This window comes from Ctenopharyngodon idella, chromosome 10 (assembly GCF_019924925.1).
Source record: "Ctenopharyngodon idella isolate HZGC_01 chromosome 10, HZGC01, whole genome shotgun sequence".
NCBI lineage: Eukaryota > Metazoa > Chordata > Actinopteri > Cypriniformes > Xenocyprididae > Ctenopharyngodon > Ctenopharyngodon idella.
This window is the reverse complement of record NC_067229.1, coordinates 34,922,011-34,945,980: the sequence shown is the minus strand read 5'-3', so window position 1 is coordinate 34,945,980 and position 23,970 is coordinate 34,922,011. Positions and strand designations below refer to the sequence as shown.

Here is a 23,970-nt window from a genome sequence, read left to right as displayed (position 1 = left end):
TTTGATGAAATCCGATTTCAGCAGTTTGGCAGTTTGACACACGATCCGAACCACTGATTCGAAACACAAAATTCAAAGCAGTGTTTTGAAAACGGCCATCACTAGATATTGTTGAAAAGTCGATATTTTGTTTTTTTGGCGCACAAAAAGTATTCTCGTCGCTTTATAATATTAAGGTAGAACCACTGTACTCACATGAACTGTTTTAAATGTTTTGAGTACCTTTCCGGATCTTGAGAAGTTCGGTGGCATTGCTGGGCCATCACCTCACTGAGCCATCGGATTTCATCAAAAATATCTTAATTTGTGTTCCGAAGATGAACAAAGGTCTTACGGGTGTAGAACGACATGAGGGTGAGTAATAAATGACAATATTTTCATTTTTGGGTTAACTAACCCTTTAAGCAGCTTTTATAAACGTTCACTAGAAAAAAAAACATTACTGGTGTGCATCTTGAGACAAAACAATGGCACTGACATATTTTAAGATATGTCAGTGCAAGTTACTTTCAGTTAAAACGGCTCAAAGATGCATTTAAGTCTAGCTTAAGCCTTGTCTGTGAAACCAGGCACAAATGTTTGAGCTGTGTAGGTAAACTTGCAGACAGATTTTTACAGGCAGAAGAGTGTTGTTGAAGTGTGTTGTTGATGGCTTCAAACAGTTCATGAGTCATTGAAAAATGTCTCCCAGTTTGATTTTGAGTTTAATGTGAGACCAAATATTCACTGGACTCTGACCAGGCCAAAACATGAGCCTGACGGACTTGTTCTCAAGCCACTACTTGGTCATTTTTGGAAAAAATTTTGGCAAGAGCATTATGTTTTTGAAAAACAACATCTGATCATTCCTCTGTGGTAGAGATACATTTATTATTATATTTCTCAGCAGATTTTCGAAGACACCGCTCTGGAGCATCACCATGCAACTCATGTTTCATTGTGATTCATCACTCCACACACAACTTCCCATATTCTGCCAAAAACTTTATTCTGTCTTTGATGATTTTCTGAGACAGCTGTTTAAGTAGTGCATTTGCTTAAATTTAGCTGATTTTCTGATCAATAATGTGTGGTTAAAACAATTAAAAGCTTAGTGTTTAGCCATTTTTGGCCCAGGAGTGAGCGTGTGTGTGCGTTTCAAATTTAGCAAATACTAGTCCAAACTAAATACATGAGTTATTTGCATATTTTGCAATTAACGTAGAATAACTTTTCAGTGCTTAAACTGATTATTACATTTCAATGCAGGATTACAGATTCAGTGAAAATTGGCTAAGAATCTGGAGGCACAGTATATTTGCATGCCCCTTTAAAAGCAACTCCATTCATCCATGGCTTCAACAGCTGAATAAATGCGGAGGCAGAGACTAGTGAAAATGCAGAGCGCTGTACAGCAGCTGACTTTACCAACTCCCTCAGACTGTTCATTCAGTTTCTGGGAAAAAAGCCACGCAAGACTGTGTGACCCCTCTCAAAGCACAGAAAAGAGACACTGATTTGTTGTGGATAATTTCTGTCGTTCTGCCCTGTACGCCTCAGTGTATCTCTTTTCACATTACATACTCTAATGGAGAGCAGAAAGAGAATATAAATAAATAAGTCAATAAAGGACCAGCGCCAGTGCAATATGCCTACCCACCTGCAGCCCCCCGACGCAGATCGAGACCAGCTCCCCCAGACCCAAATTTCTCTCTCCCTCTCTTTCAAACCCCGCATTCCCACTGTGAAATTGAAACCATATAATATGAGCCATGTCAAAACGCAATCTCACGCCAAATTGGAAGTTGGGATTTCCTATGACACCGCCTCTGGGTCTCAGAGAGAGATAATTACAAAAAGGCAGAGGGATAAATAGAAAAGGGAAGGATGTGATATAGGTGGGGGATGGTCAGGGAGGAGAGGGGCCGCTGGTTGTACAGATATAAGTAGTGTCACAGCAAGAGGGGAGACAACATTTTGCTGCGATCTAGAATACTAGTAAACAGCTTCTTTCCCCAGGGGGAATGATGTGCCCTTTTCACCTGACTGTATGGATTCACTAACTCCAAGAAAGGTGTGTACGTATCGATAGCACACACAAACACACGCTGTCTCACTGATGGAGTATATCTGAACTATGTGTGTGTGTTTTAAAGCAGTCCTCTCAGTTTACATATGTATTCACTGACAAAAAGTACCATGATATTACTATGGTTCTTTTTGCACATTTTACTATCATCACATTTTTTGTACCATAATCGTAATACTATACCGTGGTTTTATTTGTACCTTGAAGTATCATATAAATACCATGGTAAGGCAATTGTTCAATGCCATACATATCATACTGTACCTCCACAGACTTTTTTTTTTTTTTAAGGGAATGACTGTGTAAGTATGTGAATATCAATAGAGAGACAGGGACTGTGACAAAGTTATGAAAGTATGTTTTTGCCTCAGAGTAAGAAATAAAATATGTAATAGCGAGGCAAATTTTAAATTAAGAAATAAAGCATGATAAAAACATCATCAGATATCATAATTTACAATTATGAGAAATAAAGTTGCAACTGCGAGAACTAGTTGAGGTTGAGGAAAAAATACAGAGAAATAAAGTTGCATGATCTAAATCTGTATTTATGAAATATAAAGTCACAATTATGACAAATAAAATCAATTATGATAGATAAAGTCGCAGCTGCGAGGAGACAAGTTGTAACCGTGTGATATAAAGCCACATTTATGAGAAAAAATATTCACAATTAAAAGAAAAAAATTTAATTGCACAAAATAAAGTGGAATTACGACATCAATTACATAAATTCACAATAATGAGAAATAAAATCTTATTTGTGAGGTATAAAGTCAAAATTAGGTGACTTTTTTCAAGTCCACTTTAGACATTCTACTAACTATAAGTAACTTTGCAACTACGCGTCAACTAATCATCATTAATTTGCAACTACATGTCAACTAACTCTCATTATTGTATTACTAAACTGTAAGGTATGGTAAGGGTTAGTAGAATAAGTTGACATGTACTTGCAAAGTTGGGGGAGCACCAAAATAAAATATATTAAAGTGCCCCTATTATGCCTTTTTTAAGGTTCCTAATATTGTTTTGGGAGTCTCCTACAACAGGTTCACATGCATGCAAGGTCAAAAAAACACTTTCGTTTTCTCATAATATACATTTAATTTCACCTGAGTTTTCAGTCTCTCTAAACCCCCCCTTTCCGTGAGCCTACACTGCTCTGATTAGTCAGATGACCCAATCCTTTGTAAATTGCTATAACTGAATGACAGCTATCAATTGACCCTTCGCAAAGACCTGCCCCCCTTACTGTTGCTTTGTCCGACAAGCCATGGCGCTGTCATGCCACACAGAGTGAAAAATACATCGCGGAGCAAAGAGGACACTGACGACATGTCGACAGACAAGACAGAGCAGGTTACTTATGATATTAAACAAAGTCCCAGCTTTCAAACTGTGTAATTTTTTGAGAAATTGAACAATAAAAAAACGTTTTGTGGCTCTTTAATGTGTCGTGACAGATTGCTGTACCGCCTCAGCTCAAGCGGCTCGTGAACCGATCATCTCTTCCTACTAGTTAATTTATAGAATCAAATAAACATAAATGAACATGAGAAGGAATGTTGTTCCTAATGCGAAAAGACGTCAGTACACACCATTTTTCGAGTTCAAGTCCACCGAGGTTAATCTTCTAACTCCTGACTGCTTTGTCGGACAAAATGGCGGATTCGGCGTTATGATTGGTTAGATCGCTTGTCAATCAAACTCCCAGCGAAGGGTTAATTCGCAAGACATTGTATACAATGTATGGACAGAAAAGATAGCATTGATTTTACCATATCAATTCGAGCCCGAGTCCGACGATGAAACGTCTGAAGTAGTCGATCAACCAGAAACTGATTCACAATCACGACTGGCGTATGACGTTTCTATATGGTAAGTGACACCTTAGTTATATATAAGACGTGATAGCAGCGTCACTGTTATACTTTATGTAGGTGCACCTGTAGGAGCTATATCAGAATGCCAAGCGAAGCTGAAAACCTCTAACATAAGATAAACATTTAGGCCAGATGTGTACACAGACTTTTTCGTCATAACTATTAACAAAGAAAAATGTCTACATTATTGTTCGACATGTTTACTGTTTACAGAGAGAATACTTCAACTAGTTAGCGCGGACTAGTATCTTAATATCTTATTACAATATAGAGCTCCATACTACTGTAATAATAAAAACGCAGAAGGAAAAAAAAAACAAAAAAAAAAAACTTTGTTTTGTATGTTGTAAACTCCCACGTTAGCAGAGCACAAACGTGAATAGCTGATAATGCATTACACTTTGTAAACAAAAGTCGTGCTCCATTCTTGATCATTACTCCAAGTAATAAGACAGACAAGCTGCATTAATCGACACATTTTTAGACAATATTGGACCCACATCTGAATAGCAGAACTACATAAACGTGAGTTAGCCAGTTAGCAGGAGACATACAGACTGTACGTTACACAACATACCAAACTACGAATTTTGAACGATCGCTAGAAAATATAAACATCATTTATTAATCATACTTACAGGTTGAGATTCAGCGGAGCAAAATAAACTGGGCATTATCCATATTTTAAGACCAAGCGTTTTGTGAATCCTGCGTTAAACTCCCCGAGGTTTGAGAAGCAGTCGTCAGTAAAATGACGGGAACACAGCAAAAGATTGAACTGCTGTGGTATTGTTGAAAAAATGAATTTTCCCTGGCATCTGCGCACGCAGTAATTGGGCAGGCAATATGCTAATGTTTCGTTGTGACGTCACAACGAAACGGCTTGGGATTCGTTTTACAAACGACTCATTTAATTGACTCTGAGTCGACTCTTACTTTTGAGAGACAATAACTTTATATATGGTGCACTTTCAGATTAAAAACTTTGCAGGATGTTTTCATTCACTTAAAGCTACTTACTACATGAAAGGTCATTTTCAAAAATCCATAATAGGGGCACTTTAAGTAGACAGTCTACTAACAGTCTGAGACTTGACATGTAGTTGCAAAGTTACTTATAGTTAGTAGAATGTCTAAAGTGGACTATAGAAAAATAAAATATTACCCAGAATTATCTGTTTTATTTGTTTTGTTTTAGCGATGGAATCCAGCGTTCATGCACAGCTCACTGCTTCACTGCAACTAAATATCATAACCAAAAGTAGGTGAAACATAACCACACAGTCAGTTCTGATTTACATTACACAGTCCTTTCTAAATAAAACAGGCAAAATATCTCAATCACAAAGTCCTTGTCTGACCAAAGGACTGTCAAACTATTGATCAGGTGCTGGAATGACTCAATAACACAAGCTTAATGAGAAAGCTGCTGAGATACAAAGACAGCACTATGAGAAGAACCATGAACTAGCTAATCATTCACTCCTTATCATCAATTATCATTTTAAAAGGTGCTTCGGGCTTTGAGATCAATATTCTCTTCAAGGCATGCAAGCAGTGTATTAAGAGAAGGCTTTGAGGGAGGATCTGCGTCAATATGCATCATGTCTTCCAGCTATAATCGATAATTGCTGAAACGGCATAAGTGGAGCTCCAGGAATAAGCTTCATGTTTGTGAACACATGCACATTAAGTATAGATATGTATAGGAACAAAAAGCAAAATCACGTATAGAACCAGAAGGTGGGAGTTTTTACAGGTCATACTCTCAGGACCCCGTTTCCCTACACAGCCTGCAAATCACAACACAACTCTCAATTAGAAGAAGTCTGAAGCTGGCCAGAGGTGGTTTGACTGCTTTGCAATAAGACATGTGCTGCATTTTTCTAGTTGAGCTCTCCTTCCCTGATGACTTCCGATTAAGCTTTAAGGATATGAAACAAGCAGTTTTGGGAGAGAGGAGTGAAAAGAGTGCATTGGGACGTGGCCCACTGGTACTGAGAGTCAGATCAAACACTGAGTAGGATAGTTAGCAATTACTGAGCATATAGACACTATTTTAACCCTTGTGCTGTGTTGAAAATCCTTTACCTAATTTGGTGTTCCCCGTCAAAAATGACTGGCCTTTTAAATGGCTTGTAATTCTCTCATTATGCTATATTATTACCAGATATTGGATTCAATCTTTTTGTTAACTTTCAATTAACACAGGTTTTGTATTTCTTTTTGGAAAGGATTGATCATAGGCCTCATTGATCTGAGCTTATGCACCTCAGTATTTGAGTAAAAAATACTCTGTGTGAGCAGTCAGTAAGCTATAGTCCAATGCGAAAACATTAACTAGCTTTCTCGGAAAAAAGAAAATCCTCTTTGGGTCAAAATGACTGTAACAGCTATTACAAACATATATTAAACTTTCCTGCTAGATTATATGATTGACATATAGGCCTATTGATTTTCACTAGGCCTATTTTTTTCATATGTATTAAAGGAGCACTTCATCCAAAAAACTGTCATGATAACCGGCTGGAATGCCCTTGAAAGCCACCATGGGGCACTCCATCACAGACTTTTGCCATTCCATCAAAGACTACATCCCCCATAATCCTCTGCCCTGTTTCATCATCACTGATTGTCTAAAACTGTTACTCATTTGCCTCATTAGCTCACTCTTCTTAAGCCTGATCAATTCAGGGCCTGTTTACACCTGGTCACTTCATGCGTTTTCTCTGATCGGATAGCTATCTGATTCATAAAAACAATTTCATTTACACTTGGCCACATAAATGTGTCTCTGCAAAATGGATATAAATCCGATCTTTAATTCCCGCGCTATATGCAGATTTAATGGAGTTCACGTCACTGAAAGCAACAAATATGAGCTGTATTTTATTGATCATCAGCTAATTTCAAAATCAAAGACCGCAATAGGAGAGAGTGTGGCCACAGCTCTGGTAAGATCATTTAGTCTCATTACTTTTAATGAAGATGATTGTGTTTTGAGCGCCTGCGACTTACTTTCAGTTTGATTTGCGGCAGTTTGCTGAAGAGATACTCAGCTACTCTGTGCTGCAGTAGCGCTGTCATATCTGACTATAACATGTTATTTAGCATATAACACGCTCTCACACGTTTATTTTTTAGTATTTTTGGGAGGAGTTAAATTTACATATGTGGTTTCAACAACCAGATGCATTTAGACCTGTTCAGTTTTGACTGGAATGCGGCCCAGACCAACTGCTGAAGTGGTTTGAGCGATCGGATTTATATCCGTCTTGAATGCGTTTCGGGGGGCATTTAGACCTGGTCTTTTCACGATCGGATAGCTATCCGATCAGAGAAAATGCATGAAGTGACCAGGTGTAAACAGGCCCTCAGTCATTCTTTGCTAAGTCTTGCGTGTGTTATGTACTGCATTTCTGAGCTGTATTCTGTTTTCACTTGTCTTGGTTCATTCTGCCCAGTGTTACCAATTTAACGATTTTGTCACTAGCTTTAGCGACTTCCCTGCCACTTTTGAGACTTTTTTTTCAAAATTTTAGGGACAAATCCTATCTAGATTCTTATTTTGCCTACTTGTCTATATTCATATTTATATAGATCAATGAATTTGCCATTATGATGTCATTTAGTGACATTTAGCTACCAGTTTTAGCTACTTTCAATTGAAAGCAGTTGGCAACACTGATTCTGCTTCGTGCTCTGGATTACTCTTTGGCTGAATCTCAAGTGGCACCCTAAACTCTCACGGTCTTCCTCTGAGTCCGCACTTTCGTGACATAATGCCGCTTTGAGTGCCGGGTAAAGTCCTCTGCATAGCTCGCAGACTGGCGGGCTCAGCTGAAGTGCACATTGTGGGCACATAGCGGCCGCAAAGGGGGCGTTCGTGAGCACCCTTCTGAAACCTAAAATGATGAATGGGTCACCCTACGGTCTCGTGGACTTAACGGACACGTGTACGCAGCAGCCACTGTAAGTCCACAAAATCAGAAGTGCATAGAAGTGTGCCATTTGGGATTCAGCCATAGTCTGTGTTTCTTGGACTGTGTTATTGTTTGGACTGTTCTACTGGTATATGACCTTTGCCTGTGTTTGGATTACGATTGTGGATAACCCTTCTAATAAATACTGCGGTTGGATCCTCAGCCTTTGAGTCTCTGAGCAGTTTCATAACAAAAATGAAGATTGTGCTGGTCACTCTTTTCCATGAAATAACAATGAATGGGGATAGAGGACCCAAAAGCACCATAAAAGTATTGTATAAATATTCCAAGTCACAAGACAGCTTTGAGTTGAACTTGAGAACCGAATTAGTCTAATTTGGAAACAGACTGAAATTTAAGCCATTATTCACTCCAAGAGTTAAGCTACAGAATCAGATCATGTCATACTTTTTTTTTTTTCTTTTCTTTTTGTGAATGAATAATTCAGATGTGACAAACAGACTGAGATGCAGGTGGTTATTCAGCAAGTCAGTGAGCAGAACTTTAAAAATGGTTTGATTTGTGAATTCGAACTGGCTTTGTGAACCAAGTTTAACAAACAGAACAAAATTTAAGTCAGTGAGTTGAACTTGAGTTGAATCAGTCCAATTAATGAATGAGTCCTTTAGACTGGTTTTGTGATTTACATGTGGCAAACAGCCATTATTAAATTAAATTATTATTAGATTTAAGCCATTATTTGTGAGTTAAACTTGAGAATTGTATGTGTCTTTCAGACCATTTTGTGAACCAGAACAACCAATTCAATGATTGACTCAAAAGAATGATTCATTCACAAAATCGAATATCGCTACTTCCCTCATCAACTTGCATGATTTTTCTGATTTTCGATGGGTTTGGAACAAAATAAATAATAAATACAATATAAATATGTGTCCTTCTGTTTTATGTGTGAGCAAAAGCAATGAAAGCTTTATTTTTTTGGAAGACATTGTCACACCTTTCCGTCAGCCAAAGGTGAGAAGGTTGGAGGGAAGGACCAGACAGGAGAGCAGACACAGAACAGCTTTCAAACAGGAACCTTTAAGATCTCTTCCTGACAACATGAACTGACACAAAGTGGTCCCTTTCCTATTGGCCGACTCTTCGCAGAGACTACAGGCTGACTTCACTGACAGAATATGTGATCCGTGAGCTCAGAACAGGTATCAGATGTTCCCACTCCTGCATTTGACAGCTAAGAGCTTCACTCTGAGATACAAGGACAGCAACGGGTCAAAACAGACGGAGGCTTAGAAGAAAGGAAAAAAGAATACAAAAACAACAACTTCAACTCAAAGTTTCCAACAACTACTCTCTCAAAGGAAAAAAAAGTGAGCTCTGAGGCAGAGCGCGAAGGATTCGTTGATATGCTTCACTTGTGAGAAACACAAGAGGCACAAGCGCAAGGTGAAGGAAACACAAACGGTAAAAGAAGACGCTCTCAGCAAAAGAAGGAGAATAAAATATTAAATAGCGAAAAGCGAGAATCCCGCCAAAATGCTAGCAGTGCTCCCTCAGAGTAAGGTTTATGTTGTGTGTTTGCTGTTTGTAGAAGCTGAGTCAAATAGGAGTTATTACCGAACACTAAAACTAAAACAAAAAACATTTCATTTATAAAAGGTACTTTCATAAACTTAATAAAAAAAACTAAAACCAAACTAAACTATGAACAGTAGTTAAAAAAACAGACTGAAATAATGAACTACAACAACAACAAATATGAATCTGAAAAAATTATCAGACTAGACTAAAACACAAAAGACTAAAAAATAAACCCAACTAAAACTGGGTGAAAAACTGAAGTAAAATAATAATAGAAGAATCCTAATCATTAAGTTAATCACATGACCTGATCTGAAATATGTCTAGAAAAATAGGATTATGTTTGTACATTTGAAAATAGTATTACCACCACCACCAAAAATGTGAAATGTGAAAACTGAAATTGTGGTATAATACCACAAAATCTATAATCTCATTCAACTACCAACTGGAATCCTCCTGGTTAAACTTTATCCTTTTCCTTCATTCATTCATAGACTTTTTTTTTTTTTTTTTTTTTTTCATATAATATTTCTTTTCTTTTTGTCTTTCCCTCTTCCTACACATTCTGCCTTTTCTTCTCTCTGACAGCTATTCAAGTAGTACTGAAGCAGAAAGCTTTGAACATCATGCATCAAAGTTTCCTCATGCATGTTTCATGCCTAATGCACATATGTGACCATCCATCTGGACATGGGAAAGACACTAAGAGGAAAATTCACTAAAAATAAATATGCCCACTGTTAGCATTGTTTATGTCAGTGCTTTTCAATCCTGGTCCAGTAGACCACCCACTCTGCACATTTTGTATGTCTCTCTTATGTGATATTCAGTTCAGTTCATAGAGCTCTCACCTATGAGCTGATGATCTAACGCCTGCTACAGCAATCCTATGAGATCATTACAAATCACTCTGTACGACATGGGTCTAATAAACTTGGGTACGATATGTATGTAGACTGTACGATGATGACACTTATTGAATCGTGCTGTAGGCTACGACATAAGTATAGAAGAATAAAACGTCATCAGTATGCATGCAGTATGCAGTGGCATTTGTAGTTTTTATGTGTGTTTAAAAAAGAGGAGGAAGCAAAAGAGGAGAATATGGGCACGGTCATGGCTAGGGAAAAGAGGCCAACTTGGCATGCAAATTTTTGCAAATGGAGATTGAGGTTAGTAGTTTTAACTTTTAGCAACATACCGCGTTGATCAATATACAATTTCATGTTGCATTTTTATTGGCTAGTCTGTAGACGTAGGTCGTAGCAGGAAAAACACTGTGAGACACTGTCAGAAAATGATCGCAGACTTTGGACGCAAGTCTATGACAACAGCCGTCTTTGAACCTCTCTCACTGTGTGATGTAGGACCACCGTTTAGGAGCCACGACAACAGAAATCGCCACGATTGGTCATCTTTCGTCTGGGACAGCCCAAAATTGTACAATGTGTACCGGGCATAAATCAGCTGTGTTAAATAAGAGAGACATTCAAAATGTGCAGAGTGGTGAGTCCCTGGGACCAGGATTGAAAACCACTGGTTTAAGTACACATGCTGTCTGCTTATACAATAGTGGGTGTTATTTGGGTGTTAGCTCTGAAAAGAATGACAGTGATGTCTAAGGATGCACAATATATCACCATATTGGTTACTGGCCCATATTCAAGATTTTTCAATATATTCAAGACTATATCATTAAAAAGTTTGAGGTCAGTTCGATTTTTTTTTTTTTTTTTTTTTTTTTTAAATAATTATTTTATTCAGCAAGGATGCATTAAATTGATCAAAAGTGACAATAAAGACATTTCTAATGTTACAAAAGGTTTATATTTTAAAGAATCCAGAAAAAAAAAAAAAAAAAAAAACATATCACGGTTTCCACAATTAGCAGCATAACTGTTTTCAACTTTGCAAATTAGCATTAGAATAATTTCTGAAGGATCATGTGACACTGAAGACTGGAGAAACAATACTAAAAATTCAGCTTTGCCATCACAGGAATAAATTACATGTTAAAATATATTAAATTAGAAAACAGTTATTTTAAATGGTAATAACATTTCAAAATATTACTGTTTTTACTGTATCTTTGATCAAATAAATACACCATTGATTAAGGGACTTCCTTCAAAAACATTACAAAATCTTACAACCTCAAACCGAATGGTAGTGTATGGGTCAATGACGCAACAGGTCATTTTTTTTTTTTTTTTTGTCCAAAGGCATTAATAATAATAAAAAAACAAAGATATTACTTACGTAAGGTAGTACAACTAGATCTCTTTTATTGAATCCAAAAGGTTTTAATTATATTCTGCACATATAAATATATTTTAAAGATTCTGAAGTGTCAAAAGGTCATTTGGTTTAACCATCCAAAGGCCAATACAGCCATTTCATTTGTGATTAAAATATCTTAAAATGTAATAAATGTATACATTTTTTATTCTGGCATGATTTTATATAATCATATATCAACATTGTCCTTGCTTTGTTATGAGAAAGAATGTCTGGAAAAATGAATTTCATTGATGTAATATACCAATATAAAGGGACCATTTTGGATCAAGTCATGCGGTCAATATCATGTGACAGGATGTGACATCATTCAGACACCTGCAAAGGACCACATGGTCATGAAGCGAAGTAAATAACTCTTTTTTAACTATTTAAAAAATTCATGTTTTCACTTGCTCATGCGCATGAAACATCAGGTCATTTGGTACAACCGCTATAAAACATGGAACATGTTGTTATACTTTAAAAACTTGTACTAAATATAAAAGGTTTGATTGTCCTTTTGCTAGCTAGTTAGCTAGATATCAGAATGTTAGCATTGTTTGAAAATATTGTCATCCGGTATAACCAAAAGTGTCATTCGGTAAAATCGAAATTTTGGTTAAACCAAATGGACAATTTTTGTCCATCTTGTAAAAAATGACAAAAGCAGTGTTAATTGATTATAAAAAAACACATAATCTCATTGTTAACACTGAATAAAACTTAAAATTAATTATATCTCCATGTTTTTTCTACAATTTTAAAAACCTTATTCCGTATATATACCGAATATATTTCAGGTGTACATTATAATGTTGTGATGCCCAAATTCACTAATGTCATTTAAAATTATTGAATTTAAGAGATAGGTTTTTAATTTATTTAGACAAAATATTGTCACTTACATCCTGGCCATTTATCAGTTAGGCAATAACATGAAAACAATTATAAATGTTTAGCAAATTCGCATCTGTCCTTGTGAACCATTAATTATTGGCAAAGTTAACAAAGAATTATGCAAAGAATTGTCCAATCAATTGATCTCCATCACACTTTTCCCACCAGGGCATCAGTTCAGTTTTCAGACACAATGGTGAAGTTTGGCAGTTGAGACATAGCAAACTGCAGGATGTCTTCCTGTTACTTCAAGATTAGAGGGAAATTTAGCCTTATCTTGAACCCTGCCTCTAACAGACTCCAAATCGGCTTTTAATGGAGTAAAACTTAATAACAGAACATCAGTCCAGCTCCCTCTTCCTCTCTGTCTCTTGATGTCTCTAAAGAACAATACTGTCAGACTACATGTAAACAATCCAGACAAGCACACAATTGGCAACACACATCATTATGGCTTAATAAATCACTCAATGCAAACCCCGCAGATTTCTCACCCTGCAAACGCGAAGAGCATTTTAAGCATTAGCGGCCTAAAATTAAAGCCTGTTTCCTTGGCAACAATAAACCGCTTGTACTTTGCTTCGTAAATCTGTCCATTAAGAAGGGTTTGTGTCTGAATGTGACAGGCAGGGATCTCCGTATTACAGGATTGTGGTGATGCTTACTGAAATCCCCAGTCAGGAAGACGGCCTCCGCTCCCGGGGCCCATTCCCTAAGGACCAGAGCGTTGTCAGATCGCCGCTGAATTCCGAAGGACTGGTAGCTCAGTGTGAAGCGATCAAAGGTCCCTTCCGCCTCCTCCAGCTGTGCCAGGCGCTCTGCAAACCGCTTGTATCTGAAGACATGACAGATAGGGAGAGAAAGATAGAAATATACAGAGAGAAGAGACATAATAAAGACATTATGGTCTCGAGCTCCATTTCTCACCCTTCCATGATCCAGTGTTCTGCAACTTCAGACAGTTGTTCTTAGTTCACACAAAGAGATCACTCAAATTCAGCTTTCTCTGTCAGCTTTGCATCACAGAGAAAACTTATTTTAAAGTTATTTTGTGCAGAAGATCCAGCTAATGAGTCACAGGTGCAGAGATACACACATGGCTCTTTTCAAGAAAAGTTTGTTGTACACACAAGCGCTAACACACACAGTGATTAAAAGAAGAGTTTGTAGCCTTTAGAAAGGGATTTCAAAGGAGTTTCTTGCTCTTCTGCTCCTTCAATCTTGCCGCTTTCACTGAAAATATGTGATAGGCCTAAATTCAGATAAACTAAAACACGGATTTAATTTGGTAAGACTGGGTACTGACACAAATTTATGATTCTGGGTTAAGAGAATGTATTTGAACATTTAAACACACACACACACAAACATACATACTAGGGGTGGGAGAAAAAAATCGATCCATCGATGCATCACGATTTTCTCTCCAACGATTCTGGATCGATTCTGAGAATTTCAGAATCGATTCTGAGCTTAGTTTTAATTCAGATGCGCAATGACGCTGAGTATGCTTTAGCTTTAGAAACACCCGGATTCCTCACACACACCACTCGAACCTTCCGTAAAATAATAATTAATAAAGTTCGGAAAGACTGAAGCGAATTACAACGACGTTCGCGGGCTTCACTGCACAGGATGTGCTGTGAGAGACGCGAGCTTTGTTTGATGTTGCTGTGCGTGGTCTCGCCCGTCAGTATTTTCCTTACAAATGCTCTACGAAGGCATCATTTATTCGTTTGGAATGCAGTGGACTTGTATATTTAAAATATGAAACTCACTTACAGAAGGCTGCTTTCAATTTCAAATGTTGACGCTTTGTTTGTGAAAAGTGCTCGCTCATGCGGCTATAGTCGTTTAATGTAGCCTGCTTGCGTCTCAAAATGGTTTTATGCCGCAACATTAATGTAGCCTAAACACAGCCAGTTTTGTCTTAAGGGATTAAATGGACAGGACAATCCGCATTACTTACTATATTTCAAAAGAGATCCGTGCCTGAATGCAACTTATTAGATCTCCCGCTGTCTATGATGTAACAAACGACAGTAAACATGAGAAAGAAAACGTTCAGATAATCTTAAATACTGAAAGTACTCTTTGTTTATTGCTTGCAGTATGTTTCGTTGCTCCTCTTTATTATTTGCTACTTGCTTGTATGTTTTGAAGTTATATAAGTTTAAAATTCTTAACATACAATTGTTTTAATACATTTTTTTTCAATTTGTAATTATTTTAAAAAGTAGGCCTACTTATAATTACTTATGTAAATGTAAGGATTTTAAGGTTTTTAAGTCGGTAAACTAATTAATTAATTAATTAATAAGAAAAAAAAAGTAGATCAAGAATAGTTTTGGAATCGGAATCGGATCGGATCGTGAGGTGACTAAAGATTCCCACCCCTAATACATACTTCACCATTAAAGAGTGCCAAAATAGCATTTATTTTTTTTGAATTTCATAATAAAATTGAAAAAATTAAATAACAAAGCACACAACTTATTGAGATTTATTGGATGGCAGGCACACTACAAATAATGTTTGGTGAAAATTTGTTCACACATCACCTGAAAATCCAGTAAAAGGTGGTAAAAAGTACAGGGTGTATCTGTTAGGGAGAGCTGTAAGGGCACGAATGATGCAGCACAACGTCTCCATTAATTCGTGCCTGTAATAATTCAGTGTTTAAATATTTTAAAGCATTGAATTACTCTTGAATCACGATTCATTCGATTTTAGCATTTTAAAATAATTGACGAAAAAAACAATTCAGATATCAATCACTGTGTCCGAAATCGCCCCCTATAGCCCCATTCACTATTCCCTACATTAGTCCACTAATATAGTTCACTCGAGGGAGTGAATGAAAACGAGTGAGCTAATTCACACTGAGTGCGCCGGAAGGGCTGCTGCTTTTGCACAGTTTGTGTTTGCTGTTTAATAATTATTTGAAACTTAGCAAACTGCCAGCTCCAGGAGTAAGATGAAAAGGTTTATCTTGAACTCTATCATGGAAACTGTGTATCAACAGTTGTACAAACCTCAATGTACAAACCTTAATTAAACAATTGGATAATCAATTAAAAAGGATTTTATACCTATATGATATTACGCTGTAGCCACATTGGACCAGTGGTTTGGAAAATGGATGGATGGATGATTCAGCTGCAGGCGCCATCTTCTGGTCAGATGCGGGTATTCATTTGGCGCACGACTCTCATAGTGAATTATGTATTCTCTATCCGTTGAGCATACATCGGTTGTACACTTGTAATTACAGTGCATTGTGGGATTGAATGAGTGCTCTTGATAACGTCCACTATGGTTTTGGACACCACTACAAATGGCTGTTCTCCCAAATATTAAAATATTTCTAACTGCAGAACCACACATCACAGCAGTCTGAGGACAGCAGCGCTAGGCCAGCAGCGTCAGACCGGAAGTTAGGGTGGTGCTGACGATACTGTATCCCCACCATTCCCTTTACTATAACTATAAGCTCTACCTTAACAAATGCCCAACCCCACCCAACCAATAAACCTATACCTTGATGACGCTTATAAGCTCCACCCCAGCACTGGTCTGATGCTGTGTTCCAGACGAGAGCGTTGTGTTTTTGTGTCAATTATGGCAAAAACTAACATAAACAAAAATAACATAAAATCACTTTGAAATCAGCTGACGAAATGCAAAAACTAAGGTATCATTACATAAACTTAATGTCTAATGTTAAAGTTTATTTTTACGTTTATGCTCATTGCAACTTGCCAACATCTTGAAGTGAAGTCAAATAGCACGTATCACTGAGGTTAATGTTCGACTTTTGAGTAGCGTTCCAGATGTTATTTCAAAGGAGGTGGGACAAATCCAAATTCTGAATAGGGCTGTCACGATTCCTCGATTCAAGTTGAGTACTCAATTTTTAAAAATCCTCGATTGCAATTTGCCCGTGCATTAGCCGGCAAAATACCGGAAGTGGTGCATTCCATGGACGAGAATCCACAAATCGCATTATTAGACCGTTTTTTAAGGCTGCACGGTGTATTAAAACCATTTAAAATGATAATATAACATAGTCCTATTGTGAGTTCACAAAGGCTGCGATTCCATAGTGAATAAATATGGTGAAGCACAACGCTTTATTTACATGTTACGAGTTTCTTCCGTCTCAGAGCGGCTCCGTTCATAGAAGCTATGCACAACCTCAGTCTCGTGCTGTTTGTTTGCCTGGAACAAACAGCATGAGACTGCTGTTTGTTCCAGCTAGTCTGGAACGCAGCATGAGACTGCTGGCCTGTTGCTGCTGGCCTGTTGCTGCTGTCCTCAGACTGCTGTGATGTATGGCTGGGTGGTTCTGCAGTTGGTGCCCTATTTAAGGATATAGGGGGCCATGGGCTGTATCCGAAAAACTGAAAACTGCTGCCTTCAGAGGATGCATTCCAAGGTAGGAAGGCATCAAGGCACGTGCGAATCCAATGTTAGCTCCGAAAACTGAAAAATGCTGCCTTCGGAGGATGCATTCAAAGGTAGGAAGGCATCAAGGCATGTCCGAATCTAATGTTAGCTTCACTTCCTGTCTTCTGAGATATCAATTTTTGAAGGCAGCATAGATGTATCCTTTGATATCCCACCATCCAGTGATTTCCATTCTGTGACAGTTAAAAAAAATAAAGATGGCGTCTGAAAGTTGCAGTTGGTGGTCAGTTTGTGTGTAAATGTACATTTTTGACCAATGTTTTCCACCTTTGATGTCATTTCTAGCGACAAATTACTACTTATGCTGCCTGCAAAGTCTTTGCCTGATAGGACAGCCAGCAACAAGTTAGCTGCCTAAATTTTCAGACGCAGATGTTTCAAGATCGATGCTATGCATCGTCGGGATTTGTAATCGATGCATCGAAAAAATGTGTGAATCGTTAGACCCCTACAGAATAGATTAAAATTGACAAATCTATATTTTCAACATAGTCCTATTATGTCAGGATGTTAGAGCAGAAAGTAGATCAAATTTAGAGTGTGTGGACATGTGTTCTCAATGGTGAATAAATTAAACCCCAATGAATCAAATCTCTGACTGACTTGAATAGTGTGAAATACTGAGGAAAAAGAAAAACAAAGCATCAACTGATGAAATCTCATTTGTGGTTGACATTTTCAAGTATGTTGCCCTTTTTTTAGCACAACACTGCTCATATCTGCTCACTCAACTGAAAAAAATGAGCAGAGATCTGTGTCCTCCTCCGTACTGTTAATTGACGTTTCTACCTAAAAGACTCTAATTGTGCTAAACCTTAATGGCACATCAGTCTCTGGTTAAGTGGCTTAATGCACATTCTTATTTTGAACAATTAGAACAATATTTTTTTGTGTGTGTGAATTTCCCACTTCAGAAATTCAGAATTTAATCTCAAATGATGAAATATGACGTTAACTGATTTAGAAAAGAATTGTTTTAGGAAAGTCAAAAGGGCAATACCCATAGCAATAGCTAACCCAAACAGTGCGCATCTGTTACTAAGCATCAAAAATGCGTGACGCTTAAAGTGAGACTAGTACTACATTTGCAATCAATTACAATTTTTTTTCTCAAAAATGCACTAAACATCTTTGTCTCCTTAAGTAACAAATATGAAAACAGTCTTTTCAAACACTCAAATCATGATCAGGCAATTAATAATCCATAATATTCACAAGACACCTAAGTGTAGTGAGACACTAGGTATAGTGACGACAAAAAAAAAAAAGGATAATTATTCTACATATTCCCCTTGTTTGCCATTTTCCATGCTTGCACATTCATTTTAAATGGTGTGTAACTAAGGTAAAAGACTGTGAGACCTCTGAGCTTGAGCTGGTGTTTGAATGTAAAGAGTGTTGGGCCCAGCTGGGACTTCTGTGTGCATATTCATGGCAGTGTTAGGAATAATTACCGATGGGAACCGCTCATTTGGGTTCCTCTGGGAGTTTAAAGTGCTCATTAAAACTTGAGGAACAATAGGGTGATGGGTGCCGTCAAGTGGCCTCTCAAACACTGCTCTTAATCAGAGAGAGCGAGAGAGATGGGGAAAGAGAGAACAGACAGACAGACAGACAGACAAAAGGAAAAACAGGCAGAATCTCTTCCTGATGATTCCCAGATAAACATAAATGACCAAACCACTCGACTGATTACCAGTTTGACAGTTAACAGCCACAGTCACAGATGTACAGTCACAACCTGTCAGGTGAATGAACAAATCTACTCGCCTAGCTTTCCTGGACTGTGACGATCAAAAAACCTGATTTTTATGGAATAGCTGACAAACGAAGCAGAATTAATATTCCACAAAGCTGCAGAAAAGAAGATAAAAGAAACCAAAAAAAAAACAATCAAGCTTTAAAAGTGGTTATTTCACGGCCTTAAGACCGTAGTTCTGATGGGCCACACACTGAGATCCACAAGGCTTTTTATAGACATCTGCCAGTCCGACTGGATACAAAAGGGAAAATATGACCCCCGTAGAGCAGACGGAGCAACTTAATCACCCCCTGAACAAATCCTTTCAGCAGGCCATTACTTACTCAGTCCGGTGGTCAAGCGGACTCAAGCTCCGAAAGAATCGGTGCTCAGCTCGGCCCTGCTGGAGGTGCAGAGGAGAGGGAGGGGACGTGGGAAACGTTGCAGCCTGCCATTGCAGATATAATAACAAGCTTTCTGCCGTTCTGTAATAACAATGATTCAAGGCAGCCAGGAGCAGCCACAAAGTGGTGCATGCTGCTCCGGTCAGTTTTAAAAGAGGCTACACTTGACCACTCGATCCTATGCTCTTGAAAGCACGTTTTAGAGAATGGCCACGCTCATTGAACGGGGACGCCTCGGAGGGTGAGCGTGGGGAGCTCGAGAGAGATTGTTAGAAGAGCGAGGGCGCTCACGCACGTCTCATCTTCTACGCTAACAGCCCCGGGGTGAGCTGACTCATCATGACACAGCGCTTTTCGCACAGATAGCTCACTTACATGCGGATGAAAACACACGGCAGCAAATACCTCTCATTTCTGCCCCTGGCGTCCCTGCATGACCATAAAAGAATCACAGAGGGTCTTTCACAGCTTCAGAGGCGCTCTTGTGTACACCCAGAGGCGTCAAAACCCAAACTCAAAAGCATAGTTTAGATTTGGAGTGGAATGAGGTAAACAAGGACTCAAGAGAAACAGGAAGTGCTGATGGTTTAATATCTGCAGTGTAAGATGGTAAGCTAAGAGGTATAAGTCATAATTTTTGTTAAATATTGGTTGTTTCTTTAACCCAGGGCACTTTGTTAAACTTTGTTTACTTGTTACTTTACTTTGAAAACTTTTTAGCATGCTTTGCTAATCATTTACACTTTTGCTAAGATTTCTTAAAGGGTTAGTTCACCCAAAAAATGAAATTTCTGTCATTAATTACTCACGCTCATGTCGTTCCAAACCAGTAAGACCTTCTTTTATCTTCAGAAGACAAGTTAAGATATTTTTGATGAAATCCAAGAGGTTTTTTTTTATTTTTATCTCCCATAGAAAGCAACGTAATTACCACATTCAAGGTCCAGAAAAGTAGTAAAGACACCGTTAAAATAGTCAACGTGACTACAGTGGTTCAACCTTAATGTTATGAAGCGACGAGAATATTTTTTGTGCACAAAAGCAAAACAAAAATAATGACTTTATTCAACAATTTCGTCTCTCGCCTATCAGTCTCCTACACTGTTTATGTTGTACAGACAGTGCAGCACTTCCATGTTCTACATCAGAACGCCGACTCAGTATTGGCTGACGCTGTTCACGTGAGCAGCACGACGCATGCGTGTGATGCTGACGCAGGAGCCGGCGTCCTGACGTAGAACACGAAAGCCTGCGCTGTCTATGTAAATAGCGTGGGAGACTGATAAGGGAGAGACGAAATTGTTGAATACAGTCGTTATTTTTGTTTTGTTTTTGAACCACTGTAGTCACATTAACTGTTTTAACGATGTCTTTACTACTTTTCTGGACCTTGAATGTGGTAATTATGTTGCTTTCTATGGGAGATAAAAAAAACTCCCAGATTTAATCAAAAATATCTTAATTTGTGTTCCGAAGATGAACAAAGGTCTTACGAGTTTAGAACGACATGAGGGTGAGTAATTAATGACAGACATTTCATTTTTAGGTGAACTAACCCTTTAATGTTTTGAGTCTCTTATCCTCACCAATGCTACATGTATTTGATCAAAAATACAGTTAAAAAAAAAAAAAAAAAAACATTAATATCAAATATTATTACAATTTAAAAGAAGTTTTCTATTTGGATATATTTTCAAATGTAATTTATTCCTGTGACGCAAAGCTGAATTTTCAGCATCATTACTCCAGTCTTCAGTGTCACATGATCCGTCATAAATCATTCTAATATGCTGATTTGGTGCTCAGAAAACTACACATTATTATTAATGTTGACAGTTGTAATGGTAGCACTTTATTTTATAGTCCTGTTTCACATGAACATTCTATGTACTTATTGTAATGACACTAACTGGGTAATAACTAGGTACTAACCCTGGACCTACACCTAAACCTGAATTTAGCCCATGTAGTTACCTTACACAACTCAGTACTATTGTGGGTATTGCACTGCAAGTACATTGAAAGTGCACATACTGTAAAATAAAGTGCAACCATTGTAATGCTTAATATTTTTGTGGAAATTGATTAAAAAAAAAAAAAAAAAAAAAAAAAAAAAATCGGGATTCTTTGATGAATAGAAAGTTCACAAGAACAGCATTTATTTGAGATACTCAGTTTTGATCGATTTAATCCATCCTTGCTAAATAAAAATATTAATTTCTTTAAAAGAAGAAGATTTTCTTTAAAATAAAATATATTGATGCCAAACTTTTGAACGGTTGTGTATTTTTGCTACTTTTCAAATTTTTAAATGTAAAGATTTTATTGTTTTACAATTTGGCTTAGACCTGCAATCAAAATATAAAATTGCATCATAAAAAATGAATCATTAGGTTTAAAATTATGATAATCTAAACAAAGACTGAAATAACCATCAACCATTTAATATCATTTTTAAATACATTTTTTAGATTAAAGAAGGTTTATTGTCATTCCAGTCATATTGTGGTATGCAGTGGAATGAAATGTCGTTTCACTAGGTATGGAGCGCAGTTTACAAAAAGTACAATAACATTATTGTCACGTTTCAGTTTTTGTTTGTACTTTCAGTTTGTATTTTGATTCGTTCCTGTGCTCCTTTTCAGTTTCCTGCCACTACTTTTTGTCCATGGTTACCATCATCATTAGTTTAGTTGTGTCAGCTGTTCGTCATTAATCATCTCGTTTCTGTCTATGATTTACCTTCACTCTTCCCTGCACTCTTTGTCCAGTCTCTGTTGTCTATAGATGTGCAGTGTTGCCAATTTAAGGATTTTGTCACTAGATTTAGTGACTTCCCCACCCCTTTTGAGACTTTTATCAAAAGTTTAGGGACAAATCTAGCAACTTCTTGGACAAATCCTATCTAGATTCTTATTTTGCCCACTGATCTCTATTCATATTTATATAGATCAATGAATTTGCCATTATGATGTCATCTAGTGACATTTAACTACCAGTTTTTGCTACTTTCAATTTAAAGCAGTTGGCAACACTGGAGATGTGTTTGTACTGTCCGTTTGCCTGCCTTTGAGTTGAATTAAAGTCTCTGAGTTTTTGATAACCTGATTCCTCTGCCTTCTTTGGATCTCCTGCATACATCGTTACAATTATAAGGACACACAACATGTTATAAGGACATACAATTACTTCACTATAAGTAACTTATAAACTATATAATTAGAAGACAAAAAAAAGTTGTTTTAATTTTGTCAAAATATGCAAAAAGTGTGAAAATATTATTTAATTGTGCATATTTATGATACATAAAATGCTAGCTATGAAATTAGGACAATTTTATCACTAAAATTTTATCACAATTAAGACAATTTTATCACTAAAAATATTCAAAATGTCATTTCCATCACATAATATACCACAAACAAGATACTAAAAGTTTAAGCAGCACCCTATTATGAATGAGAAAGCCAGAGACAGAGAGGCCGAGAAACTTCTTGCTGACCTTCTGCTGACACAAACCACATCTTAACCGTTAATTTAACCAATTAAAGAAGAAGGATGAGGACACAAAGCCTGTTTTTGTCTCCTGGATTTGCCATCAGGGACTAAGCCTTTGCCTGACTCAGCCAGTCTAGGATATTGACTGTCTTTTTTTTTTTTTTTTTTATAAAATACTGAGGTTCCTTTCTTAAGGTGAGGACACACCTTGGAACTAAAACTCTTACTGAAGCTGTGGTTTAGTGGTTAGCACAAATGCTCCAAGCACATCGATCAAGGATGTTCATGTGGGAGATGCAGATTCATTTCTTGTTGTAAATAAAGGAGCTAAACAAAGGGTATAAAGCTATAAAATTAGCATTACAAATTATTAAGATGGAGCAAAACCTGAGATTTGGAATTTTTCTATATTATGGGCCAGTTTGTGCTAAAAACTAAACTAAACTGAAATAATGCAATGCAATAAAATAAAATAAAGGACCAAGTATCGTCATGCAGTGTCTTCTATGACTTTAGCAGAAGCAAAAAAACAATCAGCCCTTGAAATGTCCAAGAGGGAATAAACAGCCTCCAATCAGGATGTAACCGCAGGAAGCTGATGATACAAAACCATACGCCAAGTTATTATCTGACCAAATGCTATTTCTTCAGCACAGGGTGGAATGGTCCAGGTGAATCTTTACCTGGGGCTTCTTAAAGGCAAAAGCAAAGACAAAGGGAAAACAAGCTCATGAATAATAATGGTGTGGTGCAGTGTGCGAGAGCTCAGCATCCATGACTTGATTATTGGTGCGAAGCGGCATAGTGGCAAATGCCGGCGTAGCACTGGAGGGCTGCTGGCTCCCTATAGTGTCTATCCCTGACCAGTGTTGTGTGCCCTTAAGCAAGAAACTCAAGTCCAAAAATTGCTCTGGGTTCCTGCAGTAATATCAAATGCCTCTGTCTTCCTTCACCCATGAGTCCATCACCATGGCTTTGCAAAAGCACTGAGACTGATCAACTCTACTGCATGTTAAAAAAAAGTTTAGTTGCAAAGAAAAAACATACAAAAAAAAACAAAAAAAAACATCTCATGTCCTTCTAAACCTGTATGAATTTGTTCTTTCTTATTCGTCTTTGAAATACAAAAAAAATTATACATTTTGAATAATGTACCACTCTTTCCATGCAATTGCAATGAATGGGAACCACTGAA

General features: G+C 37.3%; 1 protein-coding gene across 1 annotated transcript in view; it reads right to left on the bottom strand.

Annotated features, from left to right (window-relative positions):
* Positions 1–23,970, bottom strand: part of gbe1a (glucan (1,4-alpha-), branching enzyme 1a) — a 159,416-nt gene that overhangs the window by 123,695 nt on the left and 11,751 nt on the right. Inside the window, exon 2 of the mRNA XM_051908043.1 lies at positions 13,328–13,497. Within this exon, the coding sequence (XP_051764003.1) occupies positions 13,328–13,497 (170 nt within the window). The remainder of the gene's footprint in view (positions 1–13,327; positions 13,498–23,970) is intronic.